Source organism: Terrapene carolina, unplaced genomic scaffold (assembly GCF_002925995.2).
Source record: "Terrapene carolina triunguis isolate 2854851 unplaced genomic scaffold, T_m_triunguis-2.0 Scaffold33517, whole genome shotgun sequence".
NCBI lineage: Eukaryota > Metazoa > Chordata > Testudines > Emydidae > Terrapene > Terrapene triunguis.
The window spans coordinates 1-17277 of NW_020697868.1; the positions used below are offsets into that span (position 1 = coordinate 1).

Here is a 17277-nt window from a genome sequence, read left to right on the forward strand (position 1 = left end):
GGGAGCAGGATGGGGGATCAGGAGGGGGTGCTGTCCCCTCAAAGTCAGTGCTGGGCCAGTGCCCCAGCACACCACTTAGGGTCTGTGCTGCAGGGAGCAGTATGTGTGCCTTTGTGGGAGACCCTCCCGGCTACAGCACCATAGGGCGCTGGGTAACCGTAGATCCCATTTGTGGGATTTGGGGTTGAATGGATCCTGCAGCCACTCAAGTATAGCTTTAAGATGTTTGGGGTTCCTATCTATGTCACTCTGGGTGATTTACATCTCAGCTAATTACCCATAAAGTTGTAATATGCCCCACTGTTGTGACTGGAGACAGGGTTCTTACTCACTTCCTCTCCTACACAGCTTATGAGTTTCTGTACCCTGTCTCTCATCTACCCTGTTCCATGCTACAGGTGGCTGCATGGTAGTTGTGAGGAGAAGGGCTGTGAAGTTATTAAAAAGTTAATCGAGATTAATTGTGAGATAAAAAATTAATCACGATTAATCGCATAATTTATTGTGCCTTTATACAATAATAGAATACCATTTATTTCATTTTTTGGGATGATTTCTACATTTTCAAATATATTTATTTCATTTACAACACAGAATTCACACTGTACAGTAGAAATATTTGCACTCTGGGGCAGACTGCAGTCTGTAAACCACTCATCATCGGCAATGGGGGTTAGACCTACTGCCTCTGCCTTTATCTGGGCTGCCCCTTTGCAGCCCCAGTACCTTTTTGTGGGCCCTTAGCTTGGCCTGCAGCCTGGGACTTTGCTAGGATGGAGCTCCCCAGCTCCCTCTGCCCTTCCCCAGTGCCAGGGCCAGATTAACTTTATGTGGACCCAGCGCCAAACATCATTGTGGGCCATCACTGGGGAAATAGGGGATGTGATTGGCCGTGGTCCGCAGAGCGAGGGGCCGGTTGGGGGCAATGAGACGCAGAGCAGCAGGAGTGGCCCCACTCAGCCCAGCACAAGGGCACTATTTACCAACCCCAAAGTGCTAGACGCACACTGTCCTGCACAGCCCTGCACTGCCAGCGTACCCCTTCCACACTGCCCCCTGCTCAGTGTCCTGCTCTTATACCAGTGCCCCCTCACCCAGAGACTTCCTCCACAGATCCCTATGCCCAGCACCCCTGCCTAGAGACCCCTCCCGCTGACATCCCACCACAACTACACAGCACCCTGCACACCATAGGAGGTGAGAGCGGGAAGCGGAGAAAAGTGGGCCTGGTCGGGGCCCCCCTGGAGTGCTACTGCCCAGTGCTGCTTCACCCTAGATAGAGTGTGTCTCTCTTCTGCTTCTGGCCCCAGCCCTCTTATAAGGGCCAGCTGGGCCCTGATTAAGCTCACCACAGCTGTGGCTGCTTTCCCAATCAGCCCAGCTTTCTCTGATGCAGCCTTCTCCATGGCTGCTTTATCCCCTTCAGGCAGGAGTGGGGTGCCCACCCCCCTACACCTCCCCCCACAGAAACATCAGTGGCTCGCCACACACCCAGGGCTCCTGAGAGCCCCGCATGAGACAAGCACTCTGGGCCATCATGCTCAGGCACAGCGCCCAAACTAGCGCCACTAGTTGTACTGCAGCCACGTCCAGTCACGGGGGAGGCGGGGACAGAGGCACCCGACCCAGCCTCCAGAGAGCCAGTAGGGCAAGAAGACCGAGTCCCACAGGCCTGCTCCTCACTGGACGAGGCCGTGGCTGGCACCACCATCTCCCTTTGGTGATGGACACCAGGGGACACCAAGTATCAGGGGGTAGTCTTGCAGCTGAAGAAGTGAAGTTTTTACCCATGAAAGCTTATGCCCAAATAAATCTGTTAGTCTTTGAGGTGCCACCAGACTCCTTGTTGTTTTTTCAGGGGACACCAAGACATTCTTAGGAGAGTGTCCCTAAACCTGAATCTCCAGGCAGAGGAGGTCACGGAGGAGTTGGACCCGATGGTGGACATCCTCTAGGGTGGCCTTGCCCCTGATAAGAATGATCCAGAACACTCCTAGGGTGCTGTGGCAGACTCCAGACTCAATACCACCCACCACTATAGGGGTGGAGAGAAGCTATTTTTTGCCACAGAAAGGGTACGAACACCTTTTCACCCACCCCCAACCAGGGACTCAGGTGGTCGATGTGGCAAATCATAAGGAGTGACAGGTGTAGCCAGGTCCCACCCCAAAGTCACGGAACACTAAGAAGCTGGATTTTTTGGCCAAAAGGTCTACTCGACGGGGGGGCTCCAGCTTCGAGTAGCCAACCGGCAAGCGGTACTCAGCCACTTTCAATTCCTGGAGCTCGTTAGCAAAATTACAGGAGTTACTCCTGGCAGACTCGTGCAAGGAGTTTAGCGTGCTCCTCAAGGAGGGCAAAGTAGTCTTGAGAACCTCCCTCCAGGCTGTGTTATACGCAGCAGACTCGGCATCTTGGACTATGGCCACCGCCATTACAATGAGGCGCAGAACGTGACTACAGGTGTCGGGGATACCACCTGAAGTCCGGAACACGATCCAGGACCTCCTCTTTGACCGTGCAGGCCTGTTTGCACAAAATACGGATTCTTGCCTGCACAACCTTAAGGACTCAAAGGTGACTTTAAAGCCTTTGGGGATCCACACCCTGCACCCCAAGGAAAGCTATTTAAGCCTCAGTCCCCATCTCATTTCTACTCTGGGCCTCCGAGGCAAGACTCGTCCAGGAGACGGTGCAGGAATAACAGGAGGCGCCCTCCACAGTCCTCCTTAGGCCAAGGCCGGGGTTCGGCCAAACAGCCCCCAGGCCCGAAGCCAAACTTTTGAAGATGTGCCCGAGGACGGAGCATCAGTATCAAACTTGGATCCTTACCCTCCCTTTGTGAATCCATTCTCCCGCTTCTTGCGTGCTTGGTCCAAGATCACGTCAGATAACTGGGTCCAGAGAATGGTACGGATGGGATATTCTATGCAATTCTGTTCCCTCCTGCCCTCCCACCCCCTTTCCCCGTTCCTCTTCAGGGACCCTTCTCACAAACAACTCTGCTTGCAGGAGGTGCAATCGCTTCTCGCTCTAAGGGCAATGGAGGAGGTTCCTCAGGAGTTCATGGGCAAGGGGTTCTACTCCCGCTATTTCCTCATCCCCAAGGCCAAGCATGGGGTCTGGCCTATCCTGGATCTGCGAGACCTCAACACATTCATGAGGAAAGTGAAGTTTCTCATGGTCTCTCTGGTCTCCATCATTCCTTCCCTGGATCCAGGGGACTGGTATGCCACCCTAGACTTGAAAGATGAGTACTTTCATATCTCCATTATCCGGCCCACAGACATTTTCTTCATTTTGTGGTCAGCGGCCAGCACTACCAGTTCAGGGTGCTCCCGTTTGGGCTCTTGGCGGCCCCCGGGTATTCACAAAGTGTGTGGCGGTCGTTGCAGCCTTCCTCCGCAAACATCAGGTGCAAGTATTTCCGTACCTGGACAACTGGCTCATCAAGGCCGTGTCGCAAGCACAGGCTGCAGAGCATGTGTCACTGGCACGGGCCACCTTCCACCGGCTGGGCCTCATACTGAATGTGCCCAAATCCACCCTAGCCCTGACGCAGAGAATAGAATTCATAGGAGCTCTCGTGGACTCCACACAGGCCAGGACGTTCCTGCCCGAGCTGCGCTTCCAAGCACCTCATGGACATTATCAAAAACCTTCGCTGATTCCCCACAACCACGGCCAGAAATTGCATGAAACTGTTGGGGCATATGGCGGCCTGCACATACGTGGTCCAGCACACCAGGTTACGCCTTTGCCCCCTCCAGGCGTGTTTGGCGAGGGTACACAGGCTGGGCAGGGACCCACTGGACCGGATAGTTACCCTCCCCACTCGCATTCTTGAGTCTCTCCACTGGTGGTTGCAGCAGGAGTACCCTTTGCCAAACCCCATCCTACGCTATAGCTAGTCACGGACCCCTCAGCGCTCGGTTGGGGAGCGCACCTGGGCAATATCAGAAGCCAAGATCTATGGTCCCACACAGAACTATCGCTGCACATCAGTGTAAGGGAGCTGAGGGCGGTTCGTCTGGCATGCCAAGCATTCCAGGCTCACCTTCAGGGCGCATGAGTGTCGGTGGTGCCGCGATGTTCTATATAAACAAACAGGGTAGTGCTTGTTCCTCTCCCCTGAGCTAGGAAGCCCTTGAGCTGTGGGACTTTTGCATGGCTCACTCGGTACACCTAGAGGCGTCGCACCTTCCGGGAGCACAAAAAGAGCTAGCTGATCGCCTCAGCTTCTCGTTTCACGGTCAGGAATGGTCCTTCAGGCCAGACATCACACACTCGATTTTCCAGAGGTGGAGGCTTTCCCCACATGGACCTCAACCTGGTCCTGTCCACGCTCATGGGAACCCCTTTCGAGCCCATGGCGACCTGCCCTCTGTCCTGCCTTTCCTGGAAGGTGGCCTTTCTGGTGGCCATAACCTCGGCCAGAAGGGTATCGCAGCTCAGAGTGCTGACTTCCGATCCCTCCTATATGGTCTTAAATAAAGAGAAGGTGCAGCTACTCCCTCACCCTGCATTTCTGCCAAAGGTAGTCTCCAAGTTTTATATGGACCAGGACATATTTTTACCTGTGTTCTTCCCTAAGCCACATGCCAGTAACAGAGAGCACATGTTCCATTCCTTGGACGTCAGGCGTGCCCTAGCATTCTACATGGAGCATACAAAGCCATTTCATAAGTCACCACAGCTCTTTATTGCAATCGTAGAAAGGATGAAGGGGCTTCTGATCTCGTCCCAGCGCATTTCATCATGGATCACGTCCTGTATCAGGACTTGCTACGACCTGGCTAAAATTCCAGCCCCTTCGCTTACGGTGCACTCCACAAGAGCGCAGGCTTTGTCCGCAGCATTCCTGGCGCAGGTACCTATCCAGGAAATATGCAAGCCAGTAACATGGTCCTCTATCCACACCTTCATGTCACGCTACGCCATTATCCAATAGGCAAGGGACGATGCAGCCTTTGGCAGGGCAGTCCTGCATTCCTCAACCAGGTGAACTCTGACCCCTCCCCCAGGGAAACTACTTGGGAGTCACCTATTGGAATGCACATGAGCAATCACCTGAAGAAGAAAAACGGTTATCTACCTCTCGTAACTATTGTTCTATGAGATGTGTTGCTCATGTCCATTCCAAATCCCACCTGCCTCCCCTCTGTCAGAATATTCTGGCAAGAAGGAACTGAGCAGGTGGCGGGTCGGCAGTGACCGATATACACTGACATGAAGGCCCCAATCCAGGGGTCTCCACGGCCCACCCGACAGGTACCGCTAGGGGAAAAAAACTTCCAACAACCGTATAAGCAGTGTGTGCACACCTATTGGAAAGGACATGAGCAACACATCTCGAAGAAGAACAGTTACGAGAGGTAGGTAATCGTTTTTTCCACAGCATCACTAGTGATCGATCGCACAGTATCCTCCTTGAATGTTTTTTCCCTTGGGTGTTTGCAGACGCTGGCATCTCAGAAGTGGCTCAGATCGAACTGGTGAACGGCCCGAGTCGCTGCGCTGGGAGGGTCGAGGTGCTTCACAACCAGCTCTGGGGAACCGTGTGTGATGACAGCTGGGACTTACAGGATGCCAGAGTCGTGTGCAGACAGCTGGGCTGTGGGACGGCGTTATCAGCCCCAGGAGGGGCTCGATTTGGGCGAGGATCTGACCGTATCTGGCTGGCTGACGTCAACTGCAGAGGGACAGAAGTTGCCCTCTCCGATTGCAGGGCTTGGCCTTGGGGAGAGAATAACTGTAACCACGGAGAAGATGCCGGTGTTGTGTGCTCAGGTAACCTTCATCTACCACCCTGCCTGTTGTAGGGAGGAGGGTGGGAAACTCATTAGCGGGCCTTGTCCCCTCACAGCCAGTGCTGACCCCAGCATGATGCTTGGGGTCTCTGCTTCAGGGAGCAATATGACGGTTCCAGTAGGGAGCACTCTCCTCTCAGTCTGTGTTGACCCTAATTCCCCTGTGCGGTTCTATGGGCCTGTGCTGCAGTAGAGGGGTGTCAGTAGGGGGCGCGCTCTGTTTGTAGTTTTGCTGGCCCTTATGCCCCCGTGCAGTGCCCTGGGCCCCTAGCATGTGGAAGCCTTGTCTGTGCCCGCGGGGGGCAGCTCCCTGACTCCCGCGGCCAGAGACCACACAAGCCGTGCCCTCTAGGCCTTGGAGAGGGGGGTGACCTCTTTCCAGGTTGGCAATAGGCACACTTCACCCCTCAGCCCTTCGAGCGTCTTCCTATACCACCCAGTCCCTGTCTCACTGTGCATTCACAGCAGTCACAGATATGTTGCTCCCAAAGGAACAGGGTCCCAAGGTGACCAGCTCCACCTCCCATCTCAGCCCCAATCAGCACACAGCTCTAGATCCCTTCATAGTCACACCAACGACAAGTGATTTCACAGAGTGTAGAGATTTGAGGGGTAGCAAGGAGAAGGGTTGGAAAGAAATGGTTCCATGGCCAATAAAATCATATCACACTGGTTAGAGCCTAGATTCATTGAACGAGATACTTTTCTGTCTGGTAGAGCAACGCTCATGCCACAGTCCTTCCAGGGTCTTACTCCAGGCTTGGCTGTGTCACTTGTTCCTGAGATAAACGCTGTCAGTCGCCTCCTGGGTGAAAGGGAGCTCTTGTCCCCTCTCCTCTTTCTTTGTATGTACAGACCATTGTCTCTTCCCAGAAGTGGTCTCTCTTTGGAGACTTGTGCTCAGGGACCTTTGTCTTTGTAAATTCTCAGGCCCCCACTGGGCCCAGACAGTGAATATAGCCTGTCTCCACAGCTGTGCATTGTTCTATGTGCTGATTGGCTCAGTCGAAGGGATTGCCATGGCGCAGGTGACAAGCTTCACTTCAACACTTCTGGAGTGTCGTATTCTACATTTTATATCTCTCTTCAGCTATATCCCATACAAATATTTTGCTCCTATTAGGTCGACCAGCAGTCTGCTGGCTCTTGTTAGAGAACTCACATACCACCTCTGGTGAGGTATTGTGCATATATCTCACCCAGGGGATCCCTGTATAACTCTAGGGATCCCTGTGCCCTCTGCCAGTTGGCGTCTATTTATCTCTGGGCCAGACTCCTCTGCGGCACAATGGGGACCCGGGTAACTGCAGGTTCCACTGGTTGTATTTGGTGTCAATGGAGCCTGCAGCTGCTCACTCAACCTAAAAATCCAGGGCCTATTTCTGAAGAATCCGGTTCCTATTGACTGTGTTCTGGCGTATTTGTATTTCACTGAATTAGTCCTGAACTTGTAACTTTCCCAAGGGCTGGACACATGAGGTTCAATTCTTCCTCACTTCCTGTTCTACACAGCCTACATATTTAACTGTCCTGTTTCTCAGCTGCCGTGTCCTACCCCAGAGTGGCTCCATGTCAGTGGGGTGAGTCTTCTTCTTTTGTGTACGTCACAAGTCAATATCTATGTAACCCTTCTGCCAGTGGCGTCGGAAGCGAGCAGGGCCAGATTCAATATCTAGGGGTTTCTTTCCAGCAATATAACACAGATCCAGCTTGAGCACCCACCCAGTTACCACGGACAATTACACACCATCCCCTGCGTGCTGCTACGAGGCAAAACTTCCCCTCTTGCAAGCACACGGTCTCAGTGCAGAAAAGAAACATTTTAATAAAGAGAAAAACAACGAGGAGTCCTTGTGGCACCTTAGAGACTAAGACATTTATTTGGGCATAAGCTTTCGTGGGCTAAAACCCAGTTCATCAGATGCATTCAGTGAAAAATACAGTAGGCAGTATATATATTACAGCACATGAAAAGATGGGAGTTGCCTTACCAAATCGGGGGTTATTGGTAACGAGGCCAATTCAATCCAGGTGGAAGTGGCCAGTTACCAACAGTTAACAAGAAGTTGTGAATATCAACAGAGGGGAAATTACTTTTTGTAGTGCTAACGAGACCAATTCAATCAGGGTGGACGTCGCCCATTCCAAGCAATGCCCCTCTGCCATGTACATTATCCAAACTCTACAGTCTCTACGCAAAAGAATAAATGGACACAAATCATATATCAAGAATTGTAACATTCAAAGACCAGTAGGAGAGCACTTCAATCTCCCTGGACACTCAATAACAGACTTAAAAGTGGCCATTCTTCAACAAAAAACTTCAAAAACACTTCAACGAGAAACTGCAGAACTGGAATTAATTTGCAAACTGGACACCAACAAATTAGGCCTGAATAAAAACTGGGAGTGGCTGGGTCACTAGAAAAAGTAATTTTCTCTCTGTTGATACTCACACCTTCTTCTCAACTGTTGGGAATTGGCCACTTCCACCTTGATTGAATTGGCCTCGTTAGCACTGACCCCCCACTTGATCAGGCAACTCCCATCTTTTCATGTGCTGTAATATATATACTGCCTAATGTATTTTTCACTCCATGCATCTGATGAAGTGGATTTTAGCCCACGAAAGTTTATGCTCAAATAAATTTGTTACTCTCTAAGATGCCACAAGGACTCCTCATTGTTTTTGCTGATACAGACTAACACGGCTCCCACTCTGAAATGTTTAATGAAAGGAGGGAAGCCCCTGACATTAACTTGGGAAAATGCCACAAACAGGATTTTGTAAACATAAAACCATGAGCAAAACACCTACCCCAGAGTATGTTGGTCTGTGTCTTTTGCCTCAGGTTCTTGAGTCCAGCAACTAGAAGTTTGTGTATGGTGCCCCTCCCTGCTCCCTCCACTGCACCCCACTCACAGTGGTTGTCCTTGGTTAGTAAAGACCCAGAGTTCAGAGGTGCACATGTGTGAGTTCAGTTCCCACCTTGAGGGCAGGGAGGAGAGCGCCTGGTTCGCTCTGCTGTCCGGGTGCTTGCTCTGGTGGCAGCTGCCCTGCAAGCTACTCACCACTCTGCTCGCCCTCACCTTCTGCTGTCCCCGGCCGCTCTACTGTGACCTCTGCACGTTGCTCTCTTGAACCTCCTCCCAGCCCTAAGTGACTGTCAGCTCTTAGTGCAAAAACCTCAGTGCTGAAGCAGGCTGGACAGAAACACTGTCTCACAGCAGGTGATTTCAGCTCTAGTGATCACTTAAACCAGTGGTCCCCAATGCGGTGCCTGCGGCTGCCAAGGCGCATGCCGGGGCATCTATGTGCGCCTGCCTACTGACAAGGGAGCGCCCCGCCGCCGAGGAGCGCGGCCGCTCGAGAAGCAGCCACTGAAATGCCACCGAGAAGCAGCAATGTCAAGAAGCATCGCCACCGAAATGCCGCTGCTTCTTGGTGGCATTTTGGCGACAACATTCCTTGTCGTTGCCGCTTCTCGGCGGCATTTTGGCGGCTGCTTATCTGGCGCCCGCGCTCCTCGGCAGAATTTCGGCGGCTAGTCGTCTGCTGGCCGCCACACTGAAAGGTTGTGGACCACTGACTTAAACCGAAAAGACTGCCAATGGAGCATTCATTAACTTGATCTTTGAAGAGTGGTGAGGGGCAGATTAAACCATGCCTAGACCTCTTACACAGAGCCCACACCCCTAAGAAGGAACACCCATCTCTACCCCCTCTCATTCTTGATAGGTGTCTGGTGTCTGAGCCCCCTGGTTAGTGAGTTCAGTTCAGTTGTGGGTGACGCCCTCAGTCCGGGCAGGCTAAGCACAGTTCTGCTGCCCTTTACTCAGACAATCAGGGCAACAACATTTCACTACCCCTGTATTCAAGTACTTCAGTGGATTGTAACCCAGAACCAGCCAACATAGCTCTGTCTGCTGGACACCTAGTCAGAGTGGGTGTGTTCTTGAAAATACCCTCTGGTCCTGAAGCCTTTCCCCCTCCCCAGCTCATCACTAGCTGTCAGGGGAGAGCTCATTCCCACCTTGCTGACCTCTAGCTTGTTCAGCCATCTGACTGTGCATCCTCAAGGTCCAGTCTTCTAACAGGGCTCTGCTCCACCACTTGTGACTGTCTGTATTGCTGCCCCACAGGCACACTGAGAAGATCAGGCAAAGCCACATTTCTGCATTGCAGCAGTCCCTCTGGCCAGTCCAGTAGGTGTCCATTAAACTTAATCCAGGATCTGTGTCCCAGGTAGTAAATCGGCAGATACAAGTTAGGGCTTCTGAATATCCATCAGCACACCAGTCTCTGTATCCCAGAGGGCTGGCTTTCTGTGAGGACCCAGCTGTCAGCCCAGCTATGTCATCATTCATCTGAGACTGGTACTGCACTGGCAGCACTAGAGAGGAGTGCAATTATAGCTGCCTCAAAACGATGTTGCTAAGTCAGTCGTGGCAAGTCAGGAAGACCCACAGGGACAGGTGTTTGCTTCAGGAGGGGGCCGATCTGCTTGTAGGAAGTGTGCATTGCCTCTGCACTAGTCGGAACCATTGTCAGCCTGGTGTGCAGCAGGTTCCTGCCAGGCGTCCCTCCGCTCCAGGCAGTTCTAAGGGGGATGGACTCTGGGTGATGTTTTCAGGGAGCTGTGGAGCCAACACATGTAAATTCGATGCTGATGTTAGGCTAAGGCAACCACAAATGACACCGGTAACTGTGTTCAGCTCCCAGTCACCAAGATGCTAATGACAGCGTTTGCCCTGCAGCACTGCACACTGTTGCACTGGAGCGAATACCAGAGCCAGGAGTGAGGCTGTAAATCTGTTCCCAAGGAGGTTCCTGCCAGCAGTGTGGGGGGTGATCTTTTTAAGTGCTCTAGTGGGAGCAGTAAGTCAGACTGCAGTCGAGCCTGCCTAATCAGGTGACGGCCTAACTAGGGGAGAGCTGGCTGGGAGGGGAGTGGACAAACTTCAACATTGGCCACCTGATTAGCCTGGTCAGTGGCGGGGAGCCTTTGACAGGCAGTGGCTGTGTGCAGAGACCGGTCAGATCCGTCAGCAGGAGGTGTTACGTTCCCCAGTGACAAGAGAGATCATTTGCACAGGAAACTCCCTGAGTGTTTATTCCCTTGGGTGTTTGCAGACGCTGGCATCTCAGAAGTGGCTCCGCTCCAACTGGTGAACAGCCCGAGTCACTGCGCTGGGAGGGTCGAGGTGCTTCACAACCATCAATGGGGAACCGTGTGCGATGACAACTGGGACTTACAGGATGCCGGAGTCGTATGCAGGCAGCTGGGCTGTGGGACGGCGTTATCAGCTCCAGGAGGGGCTCGATTTGGGCGAGGGTCAGATGGTATCTGGCTAGATGACGTCAACTGCACAGGGAAAGAAGTTGCCCTCTCCGATTGCAGGGTTGAGGCTTGGGGAGAGAATAACTGTACCCACGGAGAAGATGCCAGTGTAGTGTGCTCAGGTAACTTGCATCCATGACGTCACTTTGGGTGGTGCATTGATCGGGCCATAAAGCTTTAAGCACAGACCCAGCTCTCCTGTCTGAGTCTGCGCTGACCCCAGTGCCCCAGCATGGTGCTAAGGGTCTGTACTGTAAGGAGCCATTTTGGGTTCACAGTAATTGTCTCTCTTCCCATTGTGTCAGTGCTGACCCCATTGCCCCACACAGTTCTACATGCCTGTGCTCCAGGGAGTGGGATGGGTGATCAGTAGGGGGGGCTGTCCCCTCTAAGTCAGTGCTGGACCAGTGCCCCAGCACACCACTTAGGGTCTGTGCTGCAGGGAGCAATACGTGTGCCTCTGTAAGAGACCCTCCCGGCTACAGCACAATGGGGCGCTGGGTAACCGTAGATCCCATTTGTGTGATTTGGGGTTGAATGGATCCTGCAGCCATTCAAGGATCCCTTTATGAAGTGTGGGGTTCCTATCTATGTCACTCCGGGTGACTTACATCTCAGCTAATTACCCATAAACTTGTAACATCCCCCACAGTGTGGCTTGAGACAGGGTTCTTCCTCACTTCCTCTCCTACACAGCTTATGAGTTTCTGCGCCCTGTCTCTCATCTACTCTGTTCCACCCCACAGGGTGGCTGCATGGTAGTGGTGGGGAGTAGGGCTGTCAAGTTATTAAAAAGATAATTGTGATTAATTGTGAGATAAAAAAATTAATTTTATCATTATTAATTATACAATTAATCACACCTTTACAGAATAATAGAATACTATTTATTTCAATTTTTTGAGATGTTTTCTACATTTTCAAATATATTGATTTCAATTACAACAAAGAATACAAAGTGTACAGTGCTCACTTTATATTTATATTTGATTACGCATATTTGCACTGTAAAAAAGAAACAAAACAAATATTATTTTCAGTTCACCTCATACAAGTACTGTAGTGCAATCTCTTTATCAGGAAAGTTGAACTTAAAAATTTAGAATCATTTACAAATAATAACCGTAATCAAAAATAAAACAATGTAAAATTTTAGATCCTACAAGTCCACTCAGTCCTACATCTCATTCAGCCAATCGCTCAGACAGAGAAATTTCTTTACCTTTGCAGGAGATAATGCTGCTTGCTTCTTGTTTACAATGTTACCTGAAAATGAGAACAGGCACTCACATGGCACTGTTGTAGCTGGTGTAGCAAAATATTTATGTGCCAGATGCGATAAAAATTCATATGTCCCTTTATGCTTCGACCACCATTCCAGAGAACATGCGTCCATGCTGATGATGGCTTCTGCTCACTAACGATCCAAAGCAGTGCAGACCGACAAATGTTCTTTTTCATCATATGAGTCAGCTGCCACCAGCAGAAGGTTGATTTTCTTTTTTGTTGGTTCAGGTTCTGTAGTTTCCATATTGGAGTGTTGCTCTCTTAAGACTTCTGAAAGCATGCTCCACACCTTGTCCCTATCAGATTTTGAAAGGCACTTCAGATACTTAAACCTTGGGTCGAGTGCTGTAACTAGCTTTAGAAATCTCACATTGGTTCTGTGATGTTCCCCTCTGTTGTTATCTGGACTGGTGATCTGCTAGGTCACTCCAATCCTTGACTGTGGGAGCCAGCCTTTCCCTGCTCTGCTGTGAGAATCCCTACCCCTGGGCTCTTCACACACAGCCTCTGACATGTAAGCTGCTCCTTGGATTGTGCAACCAAATGACACTAGCCAATATTGCCGGTCCCAGACACAACCCGAGGAACCTCCTTCTTGCAGTCTCCAGTTATGCACGCTGGACGCTGCAAGCTTATATGAGTTCATCAATTTAACAAAGAAATTGATATGTACCAGGCTTGTTATACCAAGGGGAGTCTCTGACACGCTTCAAAGCAAACACAGTGCTTCAGATTGAACAAACAAACTGAGTTATTAACTATGAAGATAGATTTTAAGTGATTATAAATCAAAACATAACGAGTCGTATTTTGTCAAATGAAAGCAAAACACAGTAAAAACTGTTTTTCCATCAATTCACCAACAGGAAAGCTCTATAAATCGGTGTTTCTGATCTTAATTGAAATGCCTGTTTATAGTCCGGTTGGCATGGTGCCGGCAGGGTGCTGGGGTGCAGGAGGGGGTGTGGAGCACGGGCTTTGGGAGGCGTCTTAGCATGCAGAATGGGGTGCAATATGTAAGATCCATGGCCGCTCACCTTGGCGACCTGTCCTGGGCTCTGGCTACTCCTAAGCAGAGGTGTGCCAGGTGGCTCTGCATTTTGCCCCCCCTCCATGCCGGCTGCACAGCTCCCATTGGCTGGCAACCATGGCCAATGGGAGCTGCGGGGGTGGCACATGCGGGCGGATATAGTGCACCAAGCTGCCTGCCGCGCCTCCACCTAGGAGGAGCCGGGACAAGTTGCTCGTGGCAGACTCGTGCAAGAAGTTTAGCGCGCTCCTCGAGGAGGGCAGAGTGGTCTCGAGAACATCCCTCCAGGCCAAGTTAGACATGGCAGACTCAGCGGCTTTGACTATGGCCACCACCATTACAAGGAGGCGCAGCGTGTGGCTCCAGGTGTCGGGGATACCACCTGAGGTCCAGAACACCATCCAGGACCTCCCCTTTGACCGTGCAGGCCTGTTTGCCCAAAATACAGACTCTTGCCTGCACAGCCTTCAGGACTCGCAGGAGACTTTAAAGTCTTTGGGGATCCATACCCCTGCACCTCAAAGAAAGCCATTTAAGCCTCAGCCCCGTCTCACTTCTACCCTGGGCCTCCGAGGCAAGACTCATGCAGGAGACGGGTCAGGAGGTGCCCGCCACAGTCCTCCTCAGCCAATGCCAGGGTTTGGCCAAACAGCCCCTAGGCCCGAAGCCAAACTTTTGAAGATGCGCCCGAGGATGGAGCATCAGTATTGAATTTGGATCCTTACCCTCCCTTTGTGAATAGATTCTCCCGCTTCTACCGTGCATAGTCCCAGATCACTTCAGATCTCTGGGTCCTGAGCACGGTACGGATGGGATATTCTATCCAATTCTGTTCCCTCCCCCCCCCCCCGCCCCCTTTCCCCGTTTCTCGTCAGGGACCCTTTTCACGAACAACTCCTCTTGCAGGAGGTGCAATCACTCTTCGCTCTAGTGGCAATAGAGGAGGTTCCTCAGAAGTTCAGGGGCAAGTGGTTCTACTCCCGCTATTTTCTCAACCAGGTGAACTCTGACCCCTCCCCCAGGGAAACTACTTGGGAGTCACCTATTGGAATGCACATGAGCAATCACCTGAAGAAGAAAAACGGTTATCTACCTCTCGCATGTGTGTCGGTGGTGCAGCGATGTTCTATATAAACAAACAGGGTAGTGCTTGTTCCTCTCCCCTGAGCTAGGAAGCCCTTGAGCTGTGGGACTTCTGCATGGCCCACTCGACACACCTAGAGGCATCGCATCTTCCAGGAGTACAAAACGAGCTAGCCGATCGCCTCAGCCGCTCGTTTCACAGTCACCTCAGGGCAGACATCGCACACTCAATTTTTCATAGACCTCTACATGATGCAGAGCAAAAGGAAGTGCCAGCGATTCTGCTCTTTCCTGAACCGCAGCCCAGGCTGCATCACAGACGCCTTTCACCTTTCATGAACAAGTCACCTGCTGTACACAGAGTCCTCCTTAAGACTTGCTGGGACAGAGCTTCAATTATCCTCATAGCGCCAGCGTGGCCCCGCCAGCACTGGTTCACCATGCTGATGAACCTCTCAGTGGAAAGACCAGTAGCCCTTCCTGTGTGCCTGAGCCTTATCACACAGGACCACAGCCACCTACAACACCCCAACCTGGAGTTTCTCCACCTCATGGCGCGGAAATTCCATGGCTGAACCCTCTTGAGCTTCAGTGTTTGGAACCAGTGAGTGAGGTCCTGCTGGGAAGTGGGAAACTCTCTACTCATGCCACGTACCTGGCAAAGTGGAAGTGCTTTTCCAACTGGTCTCTGGAGAGGGGCACCGAACTGCAGCTAGCACCAATTCGCCTTGTTTTGGACTACCTGTTATACCTCAAGCAGCAGTGGTTGGCAATATCATCTCTCAGGGTACACCTGGCTGCCATTTCGGCCTTCCAACCGGGGGCAGCGGGTAGGTCAGTCTTCGGCAATCCCATGGTGGGCTGGTTTCTCAAGGCCTTGAACAGAGTTTATCCCCAGGTACAATGGCCCATTCCCCAGTGGGACCTCAACCTGGTCCTGTCCATGCTCATGGGGCCCCCTTTCAAGCCCATAGCAACCTGCTCTCTGTCCTACTTTTCCTGGAAGGTGGCCTTTCTGGTGGCCATAATGTTGGCCAGAAGGGTAGCCAAGCTCAGAGCACTGACTTCCGAGCCCCACTATAATATGGTCTTTTATAAAGACAAGGTGCAGCTACGCCCTCACCCCGCGTTTCTGCCAAAGGTAGTCTCCCAGTTTCATGTGAACCAGGACATATTTTTACCTGTGTTCTTTCCTAAGCCACATCTCAGTAACAGAGAGCCCATGTTCCGTTCTCTGGACATCAGGCGTGCCCTAGCATTCTATACTGAGCGCACAAAGCCATTTCGTAAGTCACCACAGCTCTTTATTGCAATCGCAGAAAGGATGAAGGGGCTTCCGATCTCGTCCCAGCGCATTTCATCATGGATCATGTCCTGTATCAGGACTTGCTATGATCTGGCTAAAATTCCAGCCCCTTCGCTTACGGTGCACTCTATGAGAGCGCAGACATCGTCCGCAGCATTCCTGGCACAGGTCCCTATCAAGGAAATATGCAAGGCAGCAACGTGGTCCTCTGTCCACACCTTCACATCACACTACACCATTACCCAACAGGCAAGGGATGATGTAGCCTTTGGCAGGACAGTCCTGCATTCCTCAACCAGGTGACCTCTGACCCCTCCTCCAGGGAAAGTGCTTGGGAGTCACATATTGGAATGCACATGATCAATCACTCGAAGAAGAAAAACGGTTACCTACCTCTCGTAACTGTTGTTCTTCGAGATGTGTTGCTCATGTCCATTCCAATAGGTGTGCCCATGCTGTGTGCACGATCGTTGGAAGTTTTTTTCCCCTAGAGGTACCTGTCGTGTCGGCTGTGGAGACCCCTGGAATTGTGCCTTCATGACAGTGTATATCAGTCACTTCCGACCTGCCACCTGCTCAGTTCCTTCTTGCTGGAATAATCCGACAGAGGGGAGGCAGGTGGGAATTGGAATGGACAGTTCCTCAGATTTGTCACCTACAAAAGCCGGCTCAGGTTTGGGAATCTCCCCAACATCCTCAGCCGTGAAGACTGAAGCAAAGAATCCATTTAGTTTCTCCGCAATGACTTTTTTGTCTTTAAGCGCTCCTTTTGTATCTCGATCATCAAGAGGCCCCACTGGTTGTTTAGCAGGCTTCCTGCTTCTGATGTGCTTAAAAAACATTTTGTTATTACCTTTGGAGTTTTTGGCTAGCCGTTCTTCAAACTCTTCTTTGGCTTTTCTTATTACATTCTTGCACTTAATTTGGCAGTGTTTATGCTCCTTTCTATTTGCCTCACTTTTTAAAGGAAGTCTTTTTATCTCTCACTGCTTCTTTTACATTGTTAAGCCACGGTGGCTCTTTTTTAGTTCTTTTACTGTGTTTCTTATTTTGGGATATACATTTAAGTTGGGCCTCTATTATGGTCTCTTAAAAAAGTGTCCATGCAGCTTGCAGGGATTTCACTTTAGTCACTGTACCTTTTAACTTGTGTTTAACTAACCCCCTCATTTTTGCATAGTTCCCCCTTTTGAAATTAAATGCCACAGTGTTGGGCTGCTGAGATGTTCTTCCCACCACAGGGATGCAGAATGCTATTGTATTATGGTCACTATTTCCAAGCGGTCCTGTTCTAGTTACCTCTTGGACCAGCTCCTGCGCTCCACTCAGGACTAAATCTAGAGTTGCCTCTCCCCTTGTGGGTTCCCGTACCAGCTGCTCCATGAAGCAGTCCTTTAAAGTATCGAGAAATTTTATCTC

General features: G+C 51.1%; 1 protein-coding gene across 1 annotated transcript in view; it reads left to right on the forward strand.

Annotated features, from left to right (window-relative positions):
* Positions 1-3395: 3395 nt before the first annotated feature.
* The window catches only part of LOC113405115 (deleted in malignant brain tumors 1 protein-like), a gene marked incomplete at its 5' end in the record, with an annotated part of 179371 nt that continues 165489 nt past the window's right edge, over positions 3396-17277 (forward strand). The window contains 4 exons of the mRNA XM_029914206.1: positions 3396-3785; positions 5461-5790; positions 10945-11274; positions 15883-15902. Of these exons, the coding sequence (XP_029770066.1) occupies positions 3396-3785; positions 5461-5790; positions 10945-11274; positions 15883-15902 (1070 nt within the window). The remainder of the gene's footprint in view (positions 3786-5460; positions 5791-10944; positions 11275-15882; positions 15903-17277) is intronic.